General features: G+C 35.1%; 3 protein-coding genes and 1 long non-coding RNA gene across 4 annotated transcripts; 3 read left to right on the top strand and 1 right to left on the bottom strand.

Annotated features, from left to right (window-relative positions):
- Positions 1-1221: 1221 nt before the first annotated feature.
- On the bottom strand, positions 1222-6396 carry rad23aa (RAD23 homolog A, nucleotide excision repair protein a). The gene is made up of 9 exons (XM_042762468.1): positions 6136-6396; positions 4955-5116; positions 4671-4849; positions 4472-4518; positions 4203-4330; positions 3961-4036; positions 3286-3416; positions 3028-3192; positions 1222-2394 (listed from the first exon to the last, which is right to left on the bottom strand). Exons 1-9 carry the CDS (start codon positions 6199-6201, stop codon positions 2281-2283), a joined length of 1068 nt encoding a protein of 355 aa, XP_042618402.1. The 5' UTR covers positions 6202-6396; the 3' UTR covers positions 1222-2280.
- A 1293-nt stretch (positions 6397-7689) lies between these two features.
- On the top strand, positions 7690-10618 carry rnf11a (ring finger protein 11a). Its single transcript, XM_042762475.1, has 3 exons — positions 7690-8167; positions 9878-10047; positions 10121-10618. The coding sequence occupies exons 1-3, from the start codon at positions 8069-8071 to the stop codon at positions 10290-10292; spliced, it is 441 nt and encodes a 146-aa protein (XP_042618409.1). The 5' UTR covers positions 7690-8068; the 3' UTR covers positions 10293-10618.
- Positions 10619-12215: 1597 nt separating this feature from the next.
- get3 (guided entry of tail-anchored proteins factor 3, ATPase) lies at positions 12216-17740 on the top strand. The gene is made up of 8 exons (XM_042762866.1): positions 12216-12443; positions 13025-13088; positions 13446-13505; positions 13936-14084; positions 15136-15286; positions 15477-15584; positions 15678-15878; positions 16882-17740. The coding sequence occupies exons 1-8, from the start codon at positions 12301-12303 to the stop codon at positions 17008-17010; spliced, it is 1005 nt and encodes a 334-aa protein (XP_042618800.1). The 5' UTR covers positions 12216-12300; the 3' UTR covers positions 17011-17740.
- Positions 17741-19370: 1630 nt separating this feature from the next.
- On the top strand, positions 19371-21274 carry LOC122138232. The gene is made up of 3 exons (XR_006155446.1): positions 19371-19825; positions 20723-20925; positions 21075-21274. It is a non-coding gene; the product is annotated as an uncharacterized LOC122138232 (long non-coding RNA).
- The last annotated feature ends 1081 nt before the right edge of the window (positions 21275-22355 follow it).

Consider the following 22355-nt stretch of genomic DNA (forward strand, 5'->3'; position numbering starts at 1 on the left):
AGAATAATAGTTGTTTTAGGGTGTTTGGGTGATAGTATTATTATGTTTTTTTATAATATTATAATTAAATAATTAAAATAATCTTTAAAATAATTCTGATTCTATAAGAATAGAGAAGTTTACATAAATCAACTATAACATTAAAGAAAGAGGCCTAAAGCATGCACGTTTACACCACAACTATAACATTAAAGAAACGGGAACAATGTGCCAGTCGAGCAACTGCCATTGAGATGCTTTGCATGCATAGTATGACACTTTGGTCATCTTAATTAAAATAATCCATTGACATTTTAATTAATGTATATTATTTTTGACATGCACACCATGCTGAAGTGATTAAGGTTCTTTTTTATTATAATTGATTTATATTTTTTTTAACATGTATTAATTTTGACTGGCTAGTGTCAGGATTATTAAACTTTAGTTGCAAACATTAATTCACAATCTACCCAGATTGTGTCTCTACTTTAGATGTTATTTTTGTTTTTTTGTTTTGTTTGTTTTGATTCTGTGTTCGCATATCTGTTTCAGTTCTCTCAGTTCAAGAGAGTCTTTGGAGCCTTTGGCAATCTGCATGTGTTATTTACAGATTCTTTTCCATTATAAAAAACTAAAATGTTTGTAAAGAGCAGCACCTGATTGAATAAATGATGTTCTTGACTGTACAAAGATTCTGATATGTGTTTGTTTTATGGTGAGAAATCAATGCCACACTATTAAACTTTTCTTGGCAATAAGATTTTATTGTTCCCAGGGGAGTTAAAATAGCTATAATAAATGATTAATTGCTAAAAAAAAAAAAAAAAAATTTATTGATTTCATGGGATTTGAATCTATAGTGATATGATGTGTTTAATTACTAACCACCACGTTAATACATGAAAGAATTTAACAATACATTATTCGGCTCTTGTTATATTCGATGCATTGATCAAAAATGACTTTTTATTTATAGTTCCAAAAATCCACTAGGTCAGACTTCATGTAGGCTTGCTGATAAGTAAACAAAAGTCTACTCTTTCTGGCAGTTTGGCCACTACGTTTCTGGCTTTTTTGCTATTAGATTAAAAAGTGTAGTTTTTTTGTTATGATGGAGAATATTTTAATGTGTTTAAGCTGCTGTAAGAGGTGAATGTTACAAGACTTTAGTCTCGATACATGAACCCATTGTCAGCTTTACACCAATATGATTAAAAAAAAATCTGTCTTTGACAGGACTTAAGAATTTGGCAGCACAAAGTATCATCATGCTGTAACAGGTCTCTGCTTTTGGCTTCTGAAATGCAGTGAGCTCTAGTGTGCCAAAAACCTCTGTTGCTGTTTAACATACAGGTTGGTCCTCTCGTATTAATATAAGCAGAGCTAATGTCTAAGAAAAACTATCCTTATTTATATCTGAGAGATTTGTTTTGCTCCAACAGTTAACGGAAATCAAAGTTTAAATAAGAAGCTTTTAAGGTCAACATGAAATCGACTTTACGTTTAGTGCAATCTTTCATCAAAATAACTTAAAATGTCATGCAATAAGGAACAATTCCCTCATTTTTGAGTCCCATTTGCATTTTTGTGAATTAGACTAAACTTGCAAATACATCAGATTACAGAAGTTAAACAGCTTGCAATTGCCTTTTCATGTTGACTTTAAATAGGACAAGTGACCTATCGTGTTTCTTCCATTCAAGTACATTCAAACCTGTAATGATCATCACTATGATTATGATATTCCACACAATTTGGATTCATTTACAAAACAGGTCATTTTTTTGCTGAGAATGTTATAAAAATGCTATAGTTTGGACTAATTGTTTCATATTCAATGCTGTTATCACATTCGTCAGAGGTGTGTGCTGGGAGAAATACAGAAGTATCTTTTATTTCAGAGAAATATATAAAATCCTCCATTAGACATTTTTAATCCTTTTCCCAACTAAAAACATACAAGCAAAGGCGTATGCCCACATCTAGCCTCCTCAGAGCCCATAATACTACTATGAGAGCGTTTGCTTTCAATTGATGCTGATTAAGTCGAATATTCTCTAAGGGAACGTGCATTCACACGTGCAAGCACACTTCTTCAACATGCTAGAGTGCCCCAAATGCTGTCAATTCCACTGGAATTTGTTCACCGAGTGATTGCATCCGCCCCGTCCCCAACCAGTCTGCGAGTCTCCCCTTGACTTGTAAACTCAAAGAAATAATGGGGGGAAACCGGTGTCCCGAGTAGATGCAGTGCTTGTGTGGTGGCGGGGGAGGGGGCACGTGGGCTCTCTGCGACTCTCATTCGTCTTCGAAATTCTGATTGAGCAGGAGGTTTGCGGCCAGGTTCTCATTCTTCTCACAGGCGAAGTACGCCTGGACCACAAGAGCTTCTGAAAACCCCAGAGCTTTTAACTGAGAGAGAAAAACAGACAGGCTCAATTATTTGCTTTCCATTTGTGTGACTTGAGTTTATTACATGACCCTTCAGAAATCATTCTAATATGCTGATTTGATGCCCAAGGAACATTTCTTTTCATCAATGTTGAAAACAGTTGTGCTGCTTCATATTTTTGAAGAAACTGTGATATGATACCATTCAAAAGTTTGGGGTAAGAAAAAAAAAATAGTTTTATTCAGCAAAGATGCATTAACTTGATCAAAAGTGACAGTAAAGACATTAAAAATTGTACAAAAGATTTCTGTTTGTTCTGATTTCTGTAAATGAATGCTGTTCTTTTAAATTGTATTAGAGTTTCTGCTAAAAAATAGTAAGCAGCAAAACCCGTTTTCAACATTTTTAAACAGAAAATAGACAGATAAAAGCTAATTTAAACTAACAATAGTACCCTAACAATCTCAAAATAACACTGGTGTGAGGTATCACAAACTAAGCTGCAGAAATGGGTGGAAGTTAATATCTAAGCTATTAGCTAAGCTATTTGGGGGAACTGCATTCAAACTCACCAAAAGTAAACACAAAAAGGGTTCAATATGGTAGGAGGTAATCTGTCTGGTCAGATGTCCGGTTCAGTAGCATTCACTCACCCTATCGATGGCTTCTTTCTCCTGTTGCGTCACTGGGATGTAACTGTCAGATGCCTCTTCGTCACGGATGGCACCCAGATCTGCAAACTCTCCGCCCTCGCCTTCGCCCTCACCCACTGGTGCATTCACCATCTGCATGAAGAGCTCCTCATGCTGGCTGATTTGCTGCGGTCAGTATGTCAATGAAACATGAACACACTGAGTAAAAGACCTAGACTGTGTACAAACGGACTCTGTGAGGCTTTGATGTTTGCTCACCTGCAGTAGTTCAGGGTTGTCCTGTCCCAGCTGCTGCAGGAGGGCCGGCAGTAAGGACGGGTTCTGCTGGACCACCTGCCTCATGCTCTGGAACTGCGGCTGAGAGCGCAGGAACTCCAGCGGATTCTCACCTAACACAACATCAAGCGCTCGGTCAACTCACCAGTCTGTCTTTATGGTAGGTATGGCAGTATACTGAATACCGTCAATGTATTTTCTAATGACAGTAATGTTCCAATGATCTGAATGTGTGTTTTATTTGATTCAAATCATTAAATGCCTATTAAAAGTAGATTGTTAAATAATACTAAGAAGTATTGTTTTTTTTAACAAAATATTTAAGCAGCAGAAATGTTTTCAACATTGATAATCAAAAATATTTCTTGAGCATCAAATCAGAATATTAGAATGATTTCTGAAGGATCATGTGACACTTTAGACTGGAGCAATGATGCTGAAAATTCAGCTTTGCATCGCAGGAATAAATTACACTTTAAAATATATTCAGAAAAAAATTCTATATTACTGTTTACTGTATTTCTAATCAAATAAATGCAGCCTTGGTGAACAGAAGAGATTTCCTTCTAACTCCAAACGTCTGAATGGTAGCGTAGATTGTTTTAAATCATCGTTCCTCTCATTTGAATAAACACCTTTTAAGCACACTTCTCTCACCTTCTGCGGGCTGTGTGTCTGTGGGGAGCTGAGCTGGAGCAGGTCTGGTTTCCTGCACTGGGACAGAAGGGATCCCCTAAGACAGGACACAACAGCACATCAGATTCACAAACATGCATGGAGTGCTCTTAAAAAATACACAAGAATAATGATAAAGAAATGAGCAAGTGTGACTGGCATTATAAATGCATTTGGAAAGAAAAAGCATGAGAAGCATGTGTCTGTATGACAAGCACACTCACATTGAGCAGATACTCCACAGCGCGGTGAGGGTTGTTATAACTGGCCCTGAGTGCAGCCACCACTTTCTCTCTCTCATAGCCCATAGACATGATGTTTGTGAGCATGGCGTCATACTCCTGACCTGTGACTGCAAAACACATGTGCATGAACATCTGGGAGACAAAAACCAACTCTACGTTTCTTAATGAATGCTTCTTTACACCTCAACTGCAACTTAACCTTCAAGACTAATCATAATCAGTCTGATGAAGCATGATTCTTTCATTACCTAATGTTGAAGACGCATCTTCCCCACCAGCTCTGAGACTTGTGCCACTGCAAATCAAACATTATGATTAATGATTTATTTATCGCTGCACTGCTTGTACAGTACAAAAGCTCTGTAACAAACTTTTAATATTGAGGGTCATTTTAAATCATGTTAAGCAATGTATATAAAAATGAAATCTCCTCTGCTTGGGTCTCACCCGTCAGGGCTCTGCGCAGGCGAGATGGTTGCAGGAGGGTCATCTAAACACTCGTCACTGGGGATGGGAATGGCTGCAGGGAATGGAACAGGAGGAGGAGAGGAGGAGGAGGAAGAGGAAGGAGCAGGGGCAGATTTGGGTGGTTCTGAGGATGGAGCGGGCGGTCCTGATGCTTTTGTCTGGACAGAAAAAAAAAATTAAAAAAAAAAATTAAAACATTTTGTCTAATTTTGTCAAATTTATGTTATTTCAGATGGCCAGTGGTTAAATCTCCAGATTCTGACCTTTGACACCATCACCACCACAAAGTTCTTCTCGTCGATTTTGTACTCCTTGATGGGCGTATCATCCTGCAGGATTTTCCCAGCGTAGATCAGCTTCTGTCCCGCTACTGGAAAACTTTCTGTGCCCTTCTCAGCCTCAATTTTCTCTTTCAATGCCTTCACCTGAGTCAAAACCATAATTACAATTATTAAAACCCAGTGGAGAGAGTTGACTCTTTATTTAACCAGGTGTGCTGAGTGATAAGATTAAGTTAAAACTCCCACTTGGGTGACAGTACTCCAATAATAGACCATGCAAAATACCAAATAAATAATAATAATAATAATAATAATAATAATAATATCTTTAAAATATTGTCAAGTAACGTTGCAAACAACAATAAAATCAGAAAAGGACTTTAATTGTAAGCGACACAAGAATATGGAATATATACAGGTTCTGTGTTTCTTTTTTTTTTTTTTTTTTTATTTAGTTGAGTTGGTTTGGCTTCAAACACAATGTTATTTTCGGCAACCGAGATCGGACACACAATCCTGACGAGTCATAGCAACAGAGCGGAGGCGAGAGCCGGAATTTTTATTTTGATTTAGTTGAGTTGGTTAATCACCGTTGTTTTCAAATAAATAATTTAACATGCGTATTCCCAACACTTTATTAAGCTTTAAGTCACATCTCAAATGACAAGGGATCAACTTATAATCATGTTCATATTAATTAGCTTGTGAACTCGTTCTCTCAGACGGCCTGAGTGTGCGGCGCATTCGCAGCTAAAACCACACATTTACATCAGAGAAAAAAAACACATGGGTTTAAGCAACCAGACATGCTCTGATAGCTATTTAAATACTGTCTTTTAATAATACTGTTATAAGAATGATGTTATAATCTTTAAATATAATCTGCAACTCTAAATGTTTCTATAGTAACGTTACACGAGCCTGACAAGCTAACTTTAAGTTGCATCTATTTATACTAACGTTACACTACACAGACATCCATTTATTACCTACACAGACAACACTGATCTAACTTATCTATCGCCTGACACGCCCAATGACTTATAAACGCCACTTAAATCGCTCGAAATATGCTGCTTTCGTGAACAGTTATTCGTTCCGACTAGCGTTACTTCTTCTTGTAGTTAACTTATTTAAATGAGCTGAAGAAAGCGCGTAAATACCGTCTGGTCATCGTCGATGTCTATTTGAATGGTCTGCTGCTGCAAAGTCTTTAGTGTGATCTGCATGACTGCTCTGCCTTTGTCTTCTCCTTTCTTCTTGATTCGGGACCTTTGAGCACTTTTATATCCAAAGGAAATGTTTTGACTTTGAAAGCGAGGGACCGGTTTTAAGCGTTTAGAGGTGTAGCTCTCTAGCTAGCGGGCTAAACACGCGTCTGTCAGGTGCGCTGCGTCCTCTTCTTCGGTGGTGGCGGAGCGGAGGAAGTAGTTCTCTGACACAACGCCATCCTTCGGTAATGAGGGGAACGACAGTTTGAATTCGTGTTTTGGAATAATGCCTGAATCGCAAAATTCTGTACTTTTTTACGTCATAAAAATGACCTCAGAGAAGACATGGACATGGATGAAAAGACAAAGCTCAGATTTACAAAATAACCTAATAATCCAGCTGCTGTGATGTCTGTTTATCAAGAACAAAAGAAAAAAGGGGAAATCAATACATTTTGGAGATTTAAGGATTCATATCTAATTTAGAATTTAGTGTTTGATAACCTTAAATTTCTGTCTATTTCCTACTTATAAATATGAATATGACATGTATTATAATGAGTTTATGTGAGGATTGTTCACTTAAATTAGAAGTTATTTTTTTTAAGTCTACTAAATGTTAAAATGTATAGCTCTCAATTATACTGTAATTTTGAATGGCTATAGTCAATGGTTAAATATTAGGGGGGAAAAACAATTTTATAGAGACATCAGTAGTAATGGTATCATGATACTATGATACTCACCTTCAGTCATAAAAAAAAGATGACATTAAACAAATATTAAAAAGATCAGAATCAGACTCAAAAAGATACTGGCCTAATGTTGTTTCTACAGTAATTTGAAGATTGTATATGAAATTATTGCAATATAAAAGTATATATATAATTATATATATAATTTCAGGGAAAAAAGTGCAATTGGTTGGTTATTTTTTTAATCGATTGACAGCACTAATTTATTTATTTATTCATTTATTTACATCTATCCATCTAAACACAACACAACAAATTCGCATTTTTAAAAATATAGAAATAAAGAATAACATTCTAATACAGAAGGTTAATTAAATAAATTAATCAGTTAATTAAAAAGACAGAATAAAGTTCAAAATGTTACTTTTCAATGATTTATTATTCAATAAACTCTTTTGCAAATATGGTTGCATAGGCCTGTCTTTTTTACCAATTCACTAAAGACAGTCAATAAACATAAAATTCAACGATAATTACCTTAAAACATGGTTTAGAATTACTGCTTTAGGTTTTGTGTATGTAAGATTTAGCAAATAAAATAAGATTCACCATGAAAATTAATTATATTGAATAGGCTATATTAACTATATTTTTTACACAAAGTATATAAAACATCAAGTTATATCGAAACTACGTATTAAATTACAATGTGATAAAATTAATCGTGTTAGACATACAAAATGTGTTTTCTAAAATGTGTTTGCGTTAGCTTACCGTACCTAAACTACATTACCCACAATGCACAGATCAACCCACTTCCGGTCCAAGAGTTTGTAAACAATGAAAGGAGATATGGAGTCGTCAAGAGGTCTTACCTAAAAATATTGCCCTGTACAGGCCATAACAAGTGCATAATATGTGTCATGCGTGCCGTGCACACCCGTAAGGATTAAACCAGCCGGGACGTATAGGTTTTCAAGGATTCCCTCTTTTTAAAACATCTTTTGTGGGTGTGTGAAAATCGGATCGCTGTCTGGCGAGGCGTTTGTTTTTCTACATACTAGACAGACATCAGACACAACGGTCTGCAGAAAGGACGATCTCTAAACACAGCGGAAGCCTGGCGAGTCTTTTAAAGGCCACCTAGACGTGTTTTTAGCGGGTTTGTCGTGTGGTGCAGGGTCAGCTCGATGGGGAACTGTCTGTCTTCTCAAGGCGCTGATGATCTGTCCCTGCTGAACGAGTCCGAGGGGGCGAGTCTGCCAGGAGAGCCTCCGCCACCCTACCAGGTCAGTCTGCCAGTATAGGATCGGAGAGCTTTCCGGGTGTCTTGCTGCTGTTCACAACACAGTCTAGACTACAGACGAGCTCGGATTGGGCAGTATACGTTGCAGTAGTAATAGCAATAGCTAGCCTATGTCACTGTGTGATCTTGATCTAGAAAGGAACAGGAAAAGTTCGCTGTAGGCAGGTTTTGAGAAATACAGTTTGTCACTGATATGCATTTTTGGTAGGTTGTATTGATTGTGATCTCTGACTGAGAAAATGTGTACCTTGGTTGTTTTGGACATGGTGCTTAGGCACTACAATGGCATTCTAGGTTGTAAATATACCATATTAAGGTATAATAATAAGATGATGGCCAGATCATATTTTTGAAAGCCTGCCATACATTTTAAAGGAATGCTTTCTTAAATTGCAACAAATCTGTACTTATGTCTTTGCAAATACAAAAGTGCAACATAATAACATAGTTCCTTCTATTTGTTTTTAAATACAGAATAAATAAATAAAAAGTATAATGCATTATTTAACAGTTCTAGAAATGTGATATAAAGAACAAAAAACAACCGCAGAAGTACAGAGGATTATATATATATATATATATATATATATATATATATATATATATATATATATATATATATATATATATATATATATATATATATATATATATATATATATATATATATATATATATATATATATATATATCATATATATACATATTTATTTATTTATTTATTTTAATTGTGTTTTATAAATTTTATTGCATTCAAAAATATCTTGTTTTGTGTTCTCATGTTTGGAAGAACATTAAAAGTCACCATAAGATCAGTGTTATATAGTTATTCTGAATGCAAAATTTTACTAATATGATTAAAAGTTTAACGATGTAATTTTATCTTTAGGAAAAGTTTGGCTTTTGTAAATTAAGTAAACATATTATTACGTTCTAAATTTAAAGAAATTATTTTTTGTCACTGCCATTTCCAAGCTAAAATGAGAGAGAAAATGCTATTAAAAAAAAAAAAAAAAAAAAATTGGATGATTAGACAAAGTGGATATATCTACTAATGGCTACAAATACAGGATAAAATCAGCGATTAATTGGTAACACTTTAAAATAGGAAACACTATAATCTAAGAGTTTTCCCCTGAACAAACTCCTAATTTGATGCTTATTTATAGTTAGTAAGGTAGATATTTAAGTTTAGGTATCATTAAGCGATCTAAAATATGGTTTTGAATAATAAAGCATTAATATGTGTTCTATAAGTACTAATAAACAGACAATATGCTAGTAATATTCATGCTAATAGAGAGAATTGGTCCTTAATTTTTTTTATTTTGTTAAACTACATACTCTTAAAAATAAAGGTTCCAGAATTGGGTTTTCGCTGTGATGCTACAGAAGAACCATTTTTTTGGTTCCCCGAAGAACCTTTCAGTGAACAATTCTTAAAAGAACCATTTTATCTTAGTGTGATTTTAATCTACGGAACTTTTTTTTTTTTTTTTTTTTTTTTTTTGCTGTAAAGAACCTTTTTTTTAAAAAATGGAAAGATTCCTTTATTTTTGATAAACAATCTTTATTTTTAAGAGTGTGCAGTCAAAGGATGTCCCGATCTATTTCTCCTGTTTCTAATAAGCTGTCCTGTGTCCTCTAACCACATGTGGGTTGTATTAATTATATGCGATCAAATGCTACCCAGGAGCGGGTGCAGGTGCCAGTGTACCATCCCACGCCCAGTCAGACGCGGCTGGCCACTCAGCTGACGGAGGAGGAGCAGGTCCGTATCGCTCAGCGCATCGGGCTCATCCAACACCTGCCCCGTGGGATCTTCGACCCGGGCTCAGAGCCGTCCGACAAGAAGATCAAAGAGTGCGTGATATCCAGAAAACATTTGATTCTAATTAGTTGGTTGCATGTAAAAATGTTTTCCATCTTCTCACAGGTGTGTGATCTGCATGATGGACTTTGAGTACGGCGACCCGATCCGGTTCCTGCCCTGCATGCACATCTATCACGTGGACTGCATTGACGCCTGGCTCATGCGCTCCTTCACTTGCCCTTCCTGTATGGAGCCCGTCGACGCTGCGCTGCTGTCTTCCTACGAGACGAACTGAGAGTGCCTGCGGAAAAACCGAGAGACGTGCCAATGATTCTGCCAAGAGCCCCGAAACGCTTGGGACAGTAGATTGAACAAATGAAGGTGGCGTTACTGTGTCTGTGTGTGTTCAGAGACTGTAAACATTTCCAGTGTTAAACTTAAAAGGCCCCAGAAGGATGTTTAAAACCTCTCACTTGCATGTCAAAGCGCTTTTCGAACACATATACATGTAATTGATGTAGACGTGAAGTTCTGCAAGGTGGGAAACCCACTGAAGCATCTCTAATGAAGACAGAGTGTTTCAAAAGGCAATTTAAACTAGGGTTAAATTAATTAATAATATACTTGTTTTACTTTGTGTTCTAACCAAATTCATGAAATGTGCAATATATGCGAGAGGGACTCATGTCCTTCTGATTGGATATGAAACCCACCCATCGCCAAACTTCTGCCAATGAGAATTTGAGGAGTCCAGTGGACGGAGTTTCATTTCTGCAGGCTGTAAATGTGCCTTTTATGGCTCACAATTAGAATGCTGAAAACCCTTCATTACATGAGAGAACCTAATTTGCGAGAAAACGTGCCATGATGATGTTTTACTTGCAATCTCGTGATGCACTAACTGGTGTTTTGGGTGGTAGTGTTACATAGTTTTTCCATCATTTTCTCCTGTCTAGTGGTTTAGTGTCCGTTTTCCAGGTTCTGGGATGTAAGCTGCCTTTTTAGACTGGTTTTGGATCATCTTTCCCCTAAATGGTTGTTTTTGGTGTTACATGTTGAATCCTGTATGTCCCCAATTAGCTTTGCCTTGACCTTACCTTGTCTAATTGGAATGGAATAGAACTGTGGGGACCGTCTTTAGTAGTTTTCTTTCTTTATTTGTCAAGAGAATGCTAATGATACAATCATCAAACTTTGTGCACCTTCAAATGTTGCAGACTTAAAGTCAGCCTTTATTGTGGAAGCTTTAATTTGGAAGAGAATAATAATGATTACAATCACCAAACTTTTTTTAACTTAGAAAAAAAAAAAGATTTAAATTAAAAAAAGGAGCACATGCTTCAGTCAGTTTTGATACTGTTCGTAATGTCTTTAAGTATTTTCTGTATGTCAGCTGAGTATATGATCTTATACCCGTCACAGTTTGAACTGCTTGTGCAAAAAGGAAGATTTCCACCTTGTTATTTTGTTTGCTCAGTTATTGTGCTGGATTAATCACGTTAATCAGAATAAACTGTGTTAAGAGCCCCATGATAAGCCTGAAACTATATTCATACAATATTTCATCCTGCTCAAGCTTTCCTCTGTATCTCTGTACTGAACCATTGTGGCTTAAAATGTGATTGAATACCGAGAACAGTGTGTGAAAATCTCGAAATCAACCCGTTACTGCTCTTAGATATCATATTGGATGAATTACTTAATTTTCTATTGATGCATCAGAATTGAAATAGCTCTAACGCGACATAAACGTAAAAATATATGTAATAATTCTGTGAAGTACAATCATCACAACATTATATTTTGTTTCAAAATAAAACTAAATTCATTTTTAAAAGAAGAGTTGCTTGTTGGTGGTGTATTGTTGCCAACAAAAACATTAGCAGGCATACTTTAAAATGATGTGTTTGGTTTTTGTTTTATGTTGGATAGTGGATAGTGATTTGTTATATTATAGTTTTGTTTATTTGTTATAATTGTACAAGTTTTGTGTGATTCTGTATAAAAGTTTAAACTCACCCAACATGTGATATCATTAGAATTTTGGTGTATTTAGACTTAATATTAGTGTGTTTAAAATTATGAACAATCACTTTTGGATTATTCTAGTTTATTTAAAGTAGTTGGTACAGTCCGGCTGAGTCATCAGTGTAACCAACTTCCGTTCGCAACTGGCCACCCTACGTGGGCCATTTTGGATCTAATTTATGTTGGTTCAAGTGCGGTGTTTCTGCTGTTGCGGATCCAAAATGGCGGAGTGAGCAGCTGCCGCTTTGGTGAATTCTAACTGACTTGAGCGCAAGATGGCAGCTTCAGTGGAAGACGAGTTTGAGGATGCGCCCGATGTAGAGCCTTTAGAGCCGACATTAAAGAATATTATAGAGCAGAAATCACTCAAATGGATATTTGTGGGTGGTAAAGGTGGCGTGGGCAAGACAACGTGCAGGTGAGTGAATGAACGCCGGGGTTTTACAGCTGAGAGGCTGTTAGCTGTCAGTGCGGCTTTAGCAACACAACACAGATTAGTCATTCTTACATATTTGCTGTATTACTTTATTAAAACACCGGTTACAAACACGCTGAAACTCAACAACGCGTCCCTTAAAATGTATGTTTAAAAATTAACAAATGATAAAACAATTCTCTAAATATAATCTGCCAGCAAACCTTACAATCAGTCAAACATGAGTCGAAATGGTCATTTATGATATTTCATAAAAAGAGTCGAGGTGTTGGTTTATTTTGTTTTTTAAAAGTACTTTATTTTTTTTTTTTTTTAATATATTATAATTAATTATTTATTAAAATATTACAGAATGATATTACATGAAAGCGGGTGATATTAAATAATAAATAAAAAAAAATCCGACAATATTTAAGGTTTGTCTCTATCATGAGATAATAAGATGTCATTCATAAATGCTGTTTGATTGCTGATTTCTTCTCCGGATGTAAATTATTCTATGTAGACTAAGTGTTACGTTTATTTTATTAAGTTTATTTATTTTTTGTCTTCTTGTGTTGCAGCTGCAGTCTGGCGGTTCAGTTAGCGGCGGTGCGAGAGAGCAGTTTATGTGCTGTTCGTGTGAGCGTATCTAGTAATATACATATATAGATGACTTAGAATATAAGTTGTCTTAGGTGAGAAGTTATGTAAAGTGCTCACCAAAGTCAAGGGCTACGACAAGCTATCAACAACACAAACTGTTTGCACTAAAAACAGTGCCATGACGTTCACCAGCATGACCTACTCAATCCACGTACACACCCATGAAAGCACATCTATTAAACTGCATCTTTTAGCTTATTTATACCGAATCTATCAATATCTAGTCAATTGCATGTCATAAATCTCTGTTAATCTCTCTCTCATGCTTAGACTGTGTGTGCGATTTTATCTTGTTTATTGCGTGTCTTTAATTTTTTTTTATATTTCTTTTATTATTAGTTTGTGTGTGAGTTTAAGTTGAGGACCAAAGTCAAGGGCTACGACAACCTCTTTGCCATGGTACGCTATCAACAACACAAACTGTTTGCACTAAAAACAGTGCCATGACGTTCACCAGCATGACCTTTCCAGTCCATATAGACACAACCGTGTGAAAGAATTCTCACATTCTATTAAACTGCATCTTTTAACTTATTTATACTGAATCTATAAATGTCTAGTCAGTGTATGTAAATATATTTAAAATTTGAAAAACGTGGCACATGCATGAACTTGTGCTGTTCTTGCCAGAAGTATAAGTTGCATCCTTTTCTGTTATGACTGTGAAGGTGTTGCAGGAAAAAAGGAAGGGGGAGATGAAACTTGGACAAATAATGCATTAGTTTCTATTCTTTATATAGTTCAATGTATCTGTGTTTAATTTAGCTCATTATAATCATGTTTAGGTGATGATATACGTGAGTGAGTATATCGTTGTGTCTTTCTGTAGGAGATCGACCCCAGTCTTGGTGTGGCAGAGCTGCCTGATGAGTTCTTCGAGGAGGACAACATGCTCAGTATGGGGAAGAAGATGATGCAGGAAGCCATGAGCGCTTTTCCCGGCATCGACGAGGCCATGAGCTACGCAGAGGTCATGAGGTCAGACTCATCAACCACACACAGCATCTTGTGTCGCACTGTGATAGTCTCATAATGCAGTAGCTCTTTCTGAACTGCATGGTTTTGGAAAGCTCTAGTCACGGGGGTGTGTAGACCAGATGTGCCTTCAGCCTTCATTAGCATTTCAAACACTTCTTCACTAAAGAGTTGTAAGTCAAGAATGAAACAAAAGGGCTCCAAAATGAATCACAGCATTACAAACTTTCCTTCAAAGCCTTTAAAAGACAAAGATAAAAGTGTGCAATGAATTTCATAATTCAGTAATAAAAAAATAGTAAATAACACCGGGTTTTGATCACATTCAATAGCCATTTCAATGTTTTTTTTATGTTGTTGTTTATTTAAAAATATGTCTAAAATATGTGTGCATATATAATCATTAGCTTATTGTTATTGATGTATTTATTAATATTATTATTATTATAGAAATAAATTAATAAATTGTAGAAATACATTTATACAGTTATTTCGGGCCTTCAGAAATCATTCGAATATGCTGATTTAACATTTTTTAATTGATCTCTTTCTCAAATATTAAAGTATTTATAATAATAATAATAATAATAATAATAATGTTATAAAGTATAATTTTGAATAGCATTAATATTGTGAGATTTGTATTTTTTTTATACCTGATTTCTATTTGAGTCAGTGTTAAAATGTAACTTATTCCTGTGATATCAAAGCCTTGGTGAGCATAAGAGACTTCTTTCAAAAATGTTATTTTGAATAGCATGAAACTTTTGCTTTTAGTTCAAAAAAAAAAAAAAATAATATATATATATATGATATATATCCTATGATATCAATTATATTGGTGATATACTTGGTGAGCATAAGAGACTTCTTTCAAAATTATAAATCTGAATTATTTCAAACTTTTGACTGCTTATGTCAAAAATATATAATATAAATATTGTGTAATTAATATAAAATGTGTTTTTATTTTTATTTTATTAGTATAAAATAATTTCTTGATTTATCCCATTCACATCTGTCTTTTTTTTTTTCTTTCTTTTTTTTTTTGTTTGTTGGTGGGAGTGATTTTTTTTTTGGTGGTGTTTTTTGAGGCGGCTACTGGGGGAAATATTCTTCTTCTGATCTTCTTCCCCACCATCGTGGAGAGAGGACTGGGCCGCCTCATGCAGATCAAGAACCAGATCAGCCCCTTCATCTCACAGGTATCAGCACTGCATTCTGGGAATTGCAGTGTTTGTACAATAGCACTGGAGAATAGTGCAATATACTAGTGTACTGTAGAGAAATGCATGAAAGTTTATAGAAAAAATATGAATGTTAATTAAAAAAAAAACTCTGTTCCTCCTACAGTTAAATATTAGGTTTAATTGTAGTTCTGTCAAACCATTGCAGATGTGTAACATGTTGGGCCTGGGAGACATGAATGCAGATCAGCTGGCGTCTAAACTGGAGGAGACGCTCCCCGTCATCCGCTCAGTCAGCGAGCAGTTTAAGGACCCGGTGAGTGTCATGCCTCAGTGGTCTCTGTTAATGCCTGATCAGAAGGATGAAAAAAGGTTGATTCCTAAATGTTGATTTCTGTTTGGCATACAGGAGCAGACGACGTTTATCTGCGTTTGCATCGCAGAGTTCCTGTCTCTGTATGAGACGGAGCGTTTGATTCAGGAGCTGGCCAAGTGTCGCATCGACACGCATAACATCATCGTCAACCAGCTGGTTTTCCCCGACAGCGAGCGGCGGCCCTGCAAGATGTGTGAAGCTCGACACAAGATTCAGTCCAAGTACCTGGACCAGGTGTGTGTGTGTGTGTGTGTGACGAGTTATGACAAATGACATTTATACTGTAACAGGATTTCTGTTGTCATTGACTGGAAAGTGTCTGTCAGGGGAGCTTCTGTACTGTGCTTCTTTTTGTCTCAGTATCTTCATAGTAAAACATGATCTATAGGATCAAATGTCTTTCAGATCTAAACAGAGGCATAATTTATATTGAAACATTGTATATTTTATTTATTGTTACATTTTATTGTTTACAAATTTAATCTAATTACTTCAACCTCTTCCTCGTTCCTTTCTTTTCTTTCCTTTCTGTTCTATTTCTTCCTTTACTTCCCTTTTCCTATTTAACCTTTTCTTTTTCCTCTTCCTTTTGTTGTTTATACTTTTCCTTTGTTTTTCCTGCTCCTTCTCCTTTTCCCTTCCATCTTCTCCTTTTATCTTTTTCCTCTTCATCTTTCTTTTTCCTTTATACTTTCCTTTTCATTTTCCTGTCCTTTTTCTACCTTTCTATATTTTTTCTGTTCTCACAACTTTTTCTTTTTCTTCACACTTTTTCCTCCTCCTCTTCTTCTTTCCTTTCTACTTTCCCTAATCTTTCCCTATTTCTTTTTTCCTCTATTTAATTGTTTATTCTTCCATTTTTTTACATTCCTTTGTCTTCCTCCTGTCAACTTTCTCTTTTTCTTTCCTCGTCATTTCTTTTTCCTCTCATTTCCTCTCCTCTCCTCCCATTTCCTCTCCTCTCCTCTCCTCTCATTTCCTCTCCTCTCCTCTCCTCTCCTCTTCTCCTCTCATTTCCTCTCCTCTCCTCTCCTCTCCTCTCCTCTCCTCTCCTCTCACTTCTTTTACCTCACTGTTTTTCCTTAATTCTTAATCCGTTCAATGTTTGTTTATTCCTTTGCCTTCTTTCATCTCTTTCATTGTACTGCCGTTCCCTTTTTTCTTGTCTTTTCTCTTCCTTTTTTCTTTCCACTCTCTTTTCTTCCTCCCTCTCTCTCTCTCTCTCTCTCTCTCTCAGATGGAGGATTTATATGAAGATTTCCACATAGTAAAGTTGCCTCTGCTGCCTCACGAGGTTCGAGGAGCGGACAAGGTCAATACTTTCTCCAAGCAGCTGCTGGAGCCCTACAGCCCGCCCAAGAAGTGACTGAAATGATTTCCACGGATCAAACACACACCATCGCATCCCTCGTCCCTGATACATGCATCCCTCTGGTGTTCACATCTCCACACCTTTATTTTCCCCCTCTCGCTGTCTCTCTACTCTCTCTGGTTTTCTGGTCATGTCATGATTGATGCCGCCATGTTGCTCCAGTGATCCGTTATGAATGTCGGCCGAGAGTTAAAAGGCCTGTTTAGAAACAAAGTTTTGATGGTTTATGTTGCTTTGTGATGATGTATTTAAGCTTTAGAAACACTCATTCCTGATGTGTGTTCAAGAAAGGAGATTTATATTGATATCAGTGCAGGAATGTACGTCTGGACTCTGATTCAGTGGTTGAACAGGAGTAGTATCAGTGTAAATGTCTGTCTCTAGTTCAGTTCCGATTAACCTGGCACATCTGATTTAGGATCGGTGAATGATACCATTAACTTTTGTTTCAGGTTCTGGTCAATATTAATAGACTTTATTTTGGTTCTTGATCCGGGCTGCGTTTCCCAAAAGCATTGTATGCCTGAATACATCATAGACCCATTGCCACCAATGGAGCTACAATCAACTCAGGCTTACGATGCATTTAGGAAAGGCAGCCCTGGTCAGTATTGATGTTCAATGAGAGGGTCCAAAAATGGGGGGATGATGCATATTTAGTGAGTTAAAGGGATAGTTCACCCCCCAAAAAGATAATTTTGTCATTTTTCTTAATTATTATGTTTTTTCTAAAAATTTTTTTGAAATTCAGAATTCTCTTTTTGTGTTTCAATTACAAACAGCATACAAACTTGTAAAAACAAGGGTGAGTAAATAATGACTCCATTTTCATTTTGGGTGAACTATGCCTTTAAACTCATACGTAATCGACTAATATTTGCAGTGAACCAAACTGTAATTACTGTGTACAAACATTGTGATTCAATTTATCTAATATAATTTTTGCAGTTAAAGTGATGCATTTATATAGAATTAAGGTAATTTCCGTTCACGTAGTCTATAACATTAATTAATTAATTAGTTTCTGGTTCTGAAGCATATGTAGATGCGTTGTTCTTCCTATTACTTCTGTTCTTCTTATCATTTGGCAGTAATGTCTGCATGCATCAAACACAGGAACACACACACACATGATCAGGAGCTTGTTTAAATCCACTGCAAAAACACTGCAACCTGTCTGTCTACCGAGATGACTATTAGACAAAACTGTACTGCACTGGTTAAGTGTGTTTTCCTGCTTTTATCATGCTGTGATTTCACGGCGTGAAGCAGTGGGCTCCTTAGTTCATGAAAACCAGGTACAAGAACTCACAAACCCGACAGTGTATCAGACCGAAAGATTTGCATCTTTTATCAGTTATTAGTCAGTTTTGCTAGTTTCTTTATTCTCTTATAACTTGTTATTGCCTTTGCAAAGTTGGCTTCCTTTTCTAGAAGCACACCAAGTTTCAAAGCAAATAAAACACTATCCTCCATCTACTGCAGAAGGTGTTTCTGTTCAGTTATTTCTGTGAATGCGAAACTTTTGTGTGTACCAAGGCTAAAACATTTTACATTGCATCTTAACCTCTTGCGTGTAAAATGCTGAACAGTTAAAGGCTCAAACACTGCAGCAGAGGAACACTGAAAAACATCATTCAACAACAACAAAAAAGTTATATATATATAATAATATATATAATATAATCCTTCAGAAATCATTCTCATATGCTGATTTGATGCACATGAAAAATTAACGAAATTTGAGAACAGTTTTGCTTCATATTTTTGTGGAAACATTTAATGGAAATAGCATTTATTTGAAATAGAATTGTTTTTAAATATCTGTGTCAATGCATCCTTGCTGAATAAAGTGTCAATTTCTTTCTAAATAAAAATCTTCCTGACCCCAAACTTTTGTTAGTCTTTTAAAGGAACAGTTCACCTAAAAGTGAAAATTCATGCTATTGGAAACCAAAATGATTTTCTTTCTTTCATGGAGAATTAAAGGAAAGGTTTTCAGAGTATTCTTTTTTTTCAGTACAGCACAAGTAAAGCAGCTTAAAAATGTTTCATACACTTGTGCACTACAGGTGCATCTCAAAAAAAAAATTTTTTGTAACTTATTTACAATATTCACATTTTTGAGATGCACCTGCATTTTCCATGTCTTCAAAAGCCATACAGCTGTTATTGTTTTGATGTAAAAGTTTTTTTTTTCTCCAATGTCAAATAGAAATAATAACATGCATTTCATTTCTGTTCCTCAAATCCACTGTACAGATTCAAAAGACATGAAATGCACATTTTGTGAAATGTGTGTAGATTGAATTTATTTTTTTTGATTTTATCTGTTGTGAAGATTGAAGCTTGGCACTCTACAAAATAACTTATTTTTAATCCCAACCTATAAGAATGACTATCATTCGCATTCCTAGAAATAAAAGTTCTTTATTGATTGTTCGATAAAGAACTTTTAATATCCATGCAACCTGCACAAAATGTTCCTTAAAGTTACAAAAAAAAGGTTCTTTTAAGAACTGTTTCCTGAATGCGTCTTTGGAGAACCCAAAATGGTTCTATTGCATCACTACAAAATCCCCTTTTGGAACCTTTATTTCAATAGTTTAATCAGGATGATGTTTTCCAGTAAGTCAGTGTTTCATTCTGAGTGAAGGGTTTGCCCCTAAGCCCTGAAGAGTTCAGTCTAGAGGCACGCGTTGACACGTTTTCTGTATTTTGCAGAGATTCAGAGGCCACCTTTCATCTGTGACCCTAACCAGGACAAACAAGACCCCCATAGTGCCGGAACAATGCCTTTATGTCACAGGTATTCCGAGGATTACAAGAGAGAGCAGGCGGATCTGTTCCTATTTGTGATGTTGTTAACGTGTTACATAAATTCAGAAGGATCATTGACCTGCGTTATGGTAAGATGAATGTATATTCCGCAATGCATTCTCGCTTAACTTCTTGGCAGTGTGTGATTTGGCTGAAGCAGTGTGAAGTGCCTGCCTGTCGCTCTCCATCCGTCAGGTCGCTGAGGCGCAGTGGGAGTCTGCACTAACGAGCACGGCTCTCCTCGCTCTCACTGCACCACTGGAGCAACATCGAATACATTCATTAAATTAATTAATCAAATTAAAAATAATAAATAATAATGAAAATTTCATTTCAAGGACATAGTTCACAAAAACACTTTGTTTGAAACATGCAATAATTAAAAAGTTAAAAGTTATCTTCAACATTTAAATTATTTTATAGACTGTTTACAGGCTTTTTAATTTAATAGTAAAATTACTATAACAATGACTAAAGCAGCAAACACTGAAAAGATGTACAATTTCAAACATTGGTATGGTTTGTTGTAATAAATTGACAAAAAAAAAAAATGAACAAACTTTTGACATGGAAAATTAACTTTAATTTACAGGCTACATAACCTTTGACTTGTTACCCAAGAGATGCCAATAATAATATAATTCTAATATTAAAAAATGTCAAGGACATAATTCAAGAAGAAATAGTTTTCAACACTATCTAAAAAAAAAAAACTGCTAGAGTAAAAACATTTGTGCAATTGAGCTTCATTGTTACAATTCAAAGCCCCTGTGACAATGTGTCCCGCCTCCTCTGCACATTCACACATACAGTTGCATTTTTGTAAGCTGAGTTTTTGCAGAGATGAGATAGTGTGTTTGTATGTGGCATTTGCTCTTTGTCTTAGATCTGGATGAGTCTGGGTGGATGCAGAGATGATGTCCTTCCTTAAAGTCCCACCTTTTCATGAAGGAGGTGCGTTTGACCCTCAAGCTCCTGGCAGAACGTAATGAACGACAGAAACACACGCAGCCTGTCTGGACACATGGCATGCAGCTCCTCTGGAACATCTTGTCAAATATTTTATTCCTCTGAGGCGGAGGAGAAAAGGTAAGAATTACACTTAGTAAAGTTTATTGACTAAATAATTGACTTTATTTATTATAAATACAATACTAAAGGAACAGTATTGTGACAATGTATGTTGGTAATTGAATAAGAGTTTATGGCAGAAATGATTCTTGTGCATAATTGTTTAGAGCGCATGTGAAAACCCGTGGAAAAATAAACACCTGTGGCAGTTCAGCATATTTTCCTGGAAGTAAGTGTATATGCCCACATTTACCTGCTTCTGTATTTTAGATGACAAAGCGCTTGTCCCATGAGATCCACAGCAGGATATCTTCACATATGCACTAAACATAAAGTTTTATGCCATCCTCAGCCAAATACATAACAATATTCAAAAAGACATCCCAAACATGAAACTCTAGTTATATATTTATAATATATATTTAACAGTATAATGGGATATTTAATAAGAAATCTAATTTAAAATCATGTATAATATAGTTTTAAATTGACTTTTTTCATACATTAGAATGTGTCCTTTTTTTAGAATAAAATTTTTTATGAGCAAATAATAATGAATATCATACATTTTTGACATGATTTACAGAAAAAAATGTCGTTCGGTGTAACAGTAAATTGTATACCAAAAATCTTGTCAGGCATATTTAGATCAAGAATCGTTCGATTTCATTAAAAGATTATAATTAATATTAATTAAATGATTTTTTAAATACAAATTCATTTTAAATATTTACAAATCTTTGCCACCATCCTTTTAAACCCCTAGGTTTAACCCTTTTGTCAGCCAGAGGTTTTTAATCATTTAAAATATAATAAAATTTAGTATGATCACTTATTCTTTTATATATTTTAATGTGTACACATCAGAATAAGTATGTTGTTTCATCTTTTCATAAATATATGTTTCTCTGAATGACAATGGAATATAATTTTTTTGACATTTTATTTTCTCAAACGTTATTTGAAACATTAAAGTTGACACTAAAGTTGCATTTAATGTGCTTTCCGTGTTTATAAATTCACTTTTGTAAATTTTTAATAGTTTGTATATGAAGAAAAATAAATAAAAATGAAAAATTGTATGATTATCATGTATTTACACAGGTTTTTAGACACCAGTTTTGTATAATAATAATAATAAAAAAATCTTTCAATCAAATAACAAACTTTTATTTCAAATTTGTTCTTATATATTCATATATCAATTAAAATGAACTACTCATCTGTTTAGCATTATATTATTTTTTATTTTTTATTATTGTTTAGTGTTTCCCCTGTTTTTTTTTTGTTTTTGTTTTTTTTTTTAAAATATTTTTAATTAATTTTTGATTTTGTTTTTTTTGTGATTTTATTTTTATTTTCTTTTCTCCTTGTTTCTGTCAGGAAGCAGTGACACGTTGAGTTTTTGTGTGATGTTTTTTTCTTAGTAATCTGTGGTGGGTAATTGG

The sequence above is a fragment of the Cyprinus carpio genome, chromosome A1 (assembly GCF_018340385.1).
Source record: "Cyprinus carpio isolate SPL01 chromosome A1, ASM1834038v1, whole genome shotgun sequence".
Classification (NCBI taxonomy): Eukaryota; Metazoa; Chordata; class Actinopteri; order Cypriniformes; family Cyprinidae; genus Cyprinus; species Cyprinus carpio.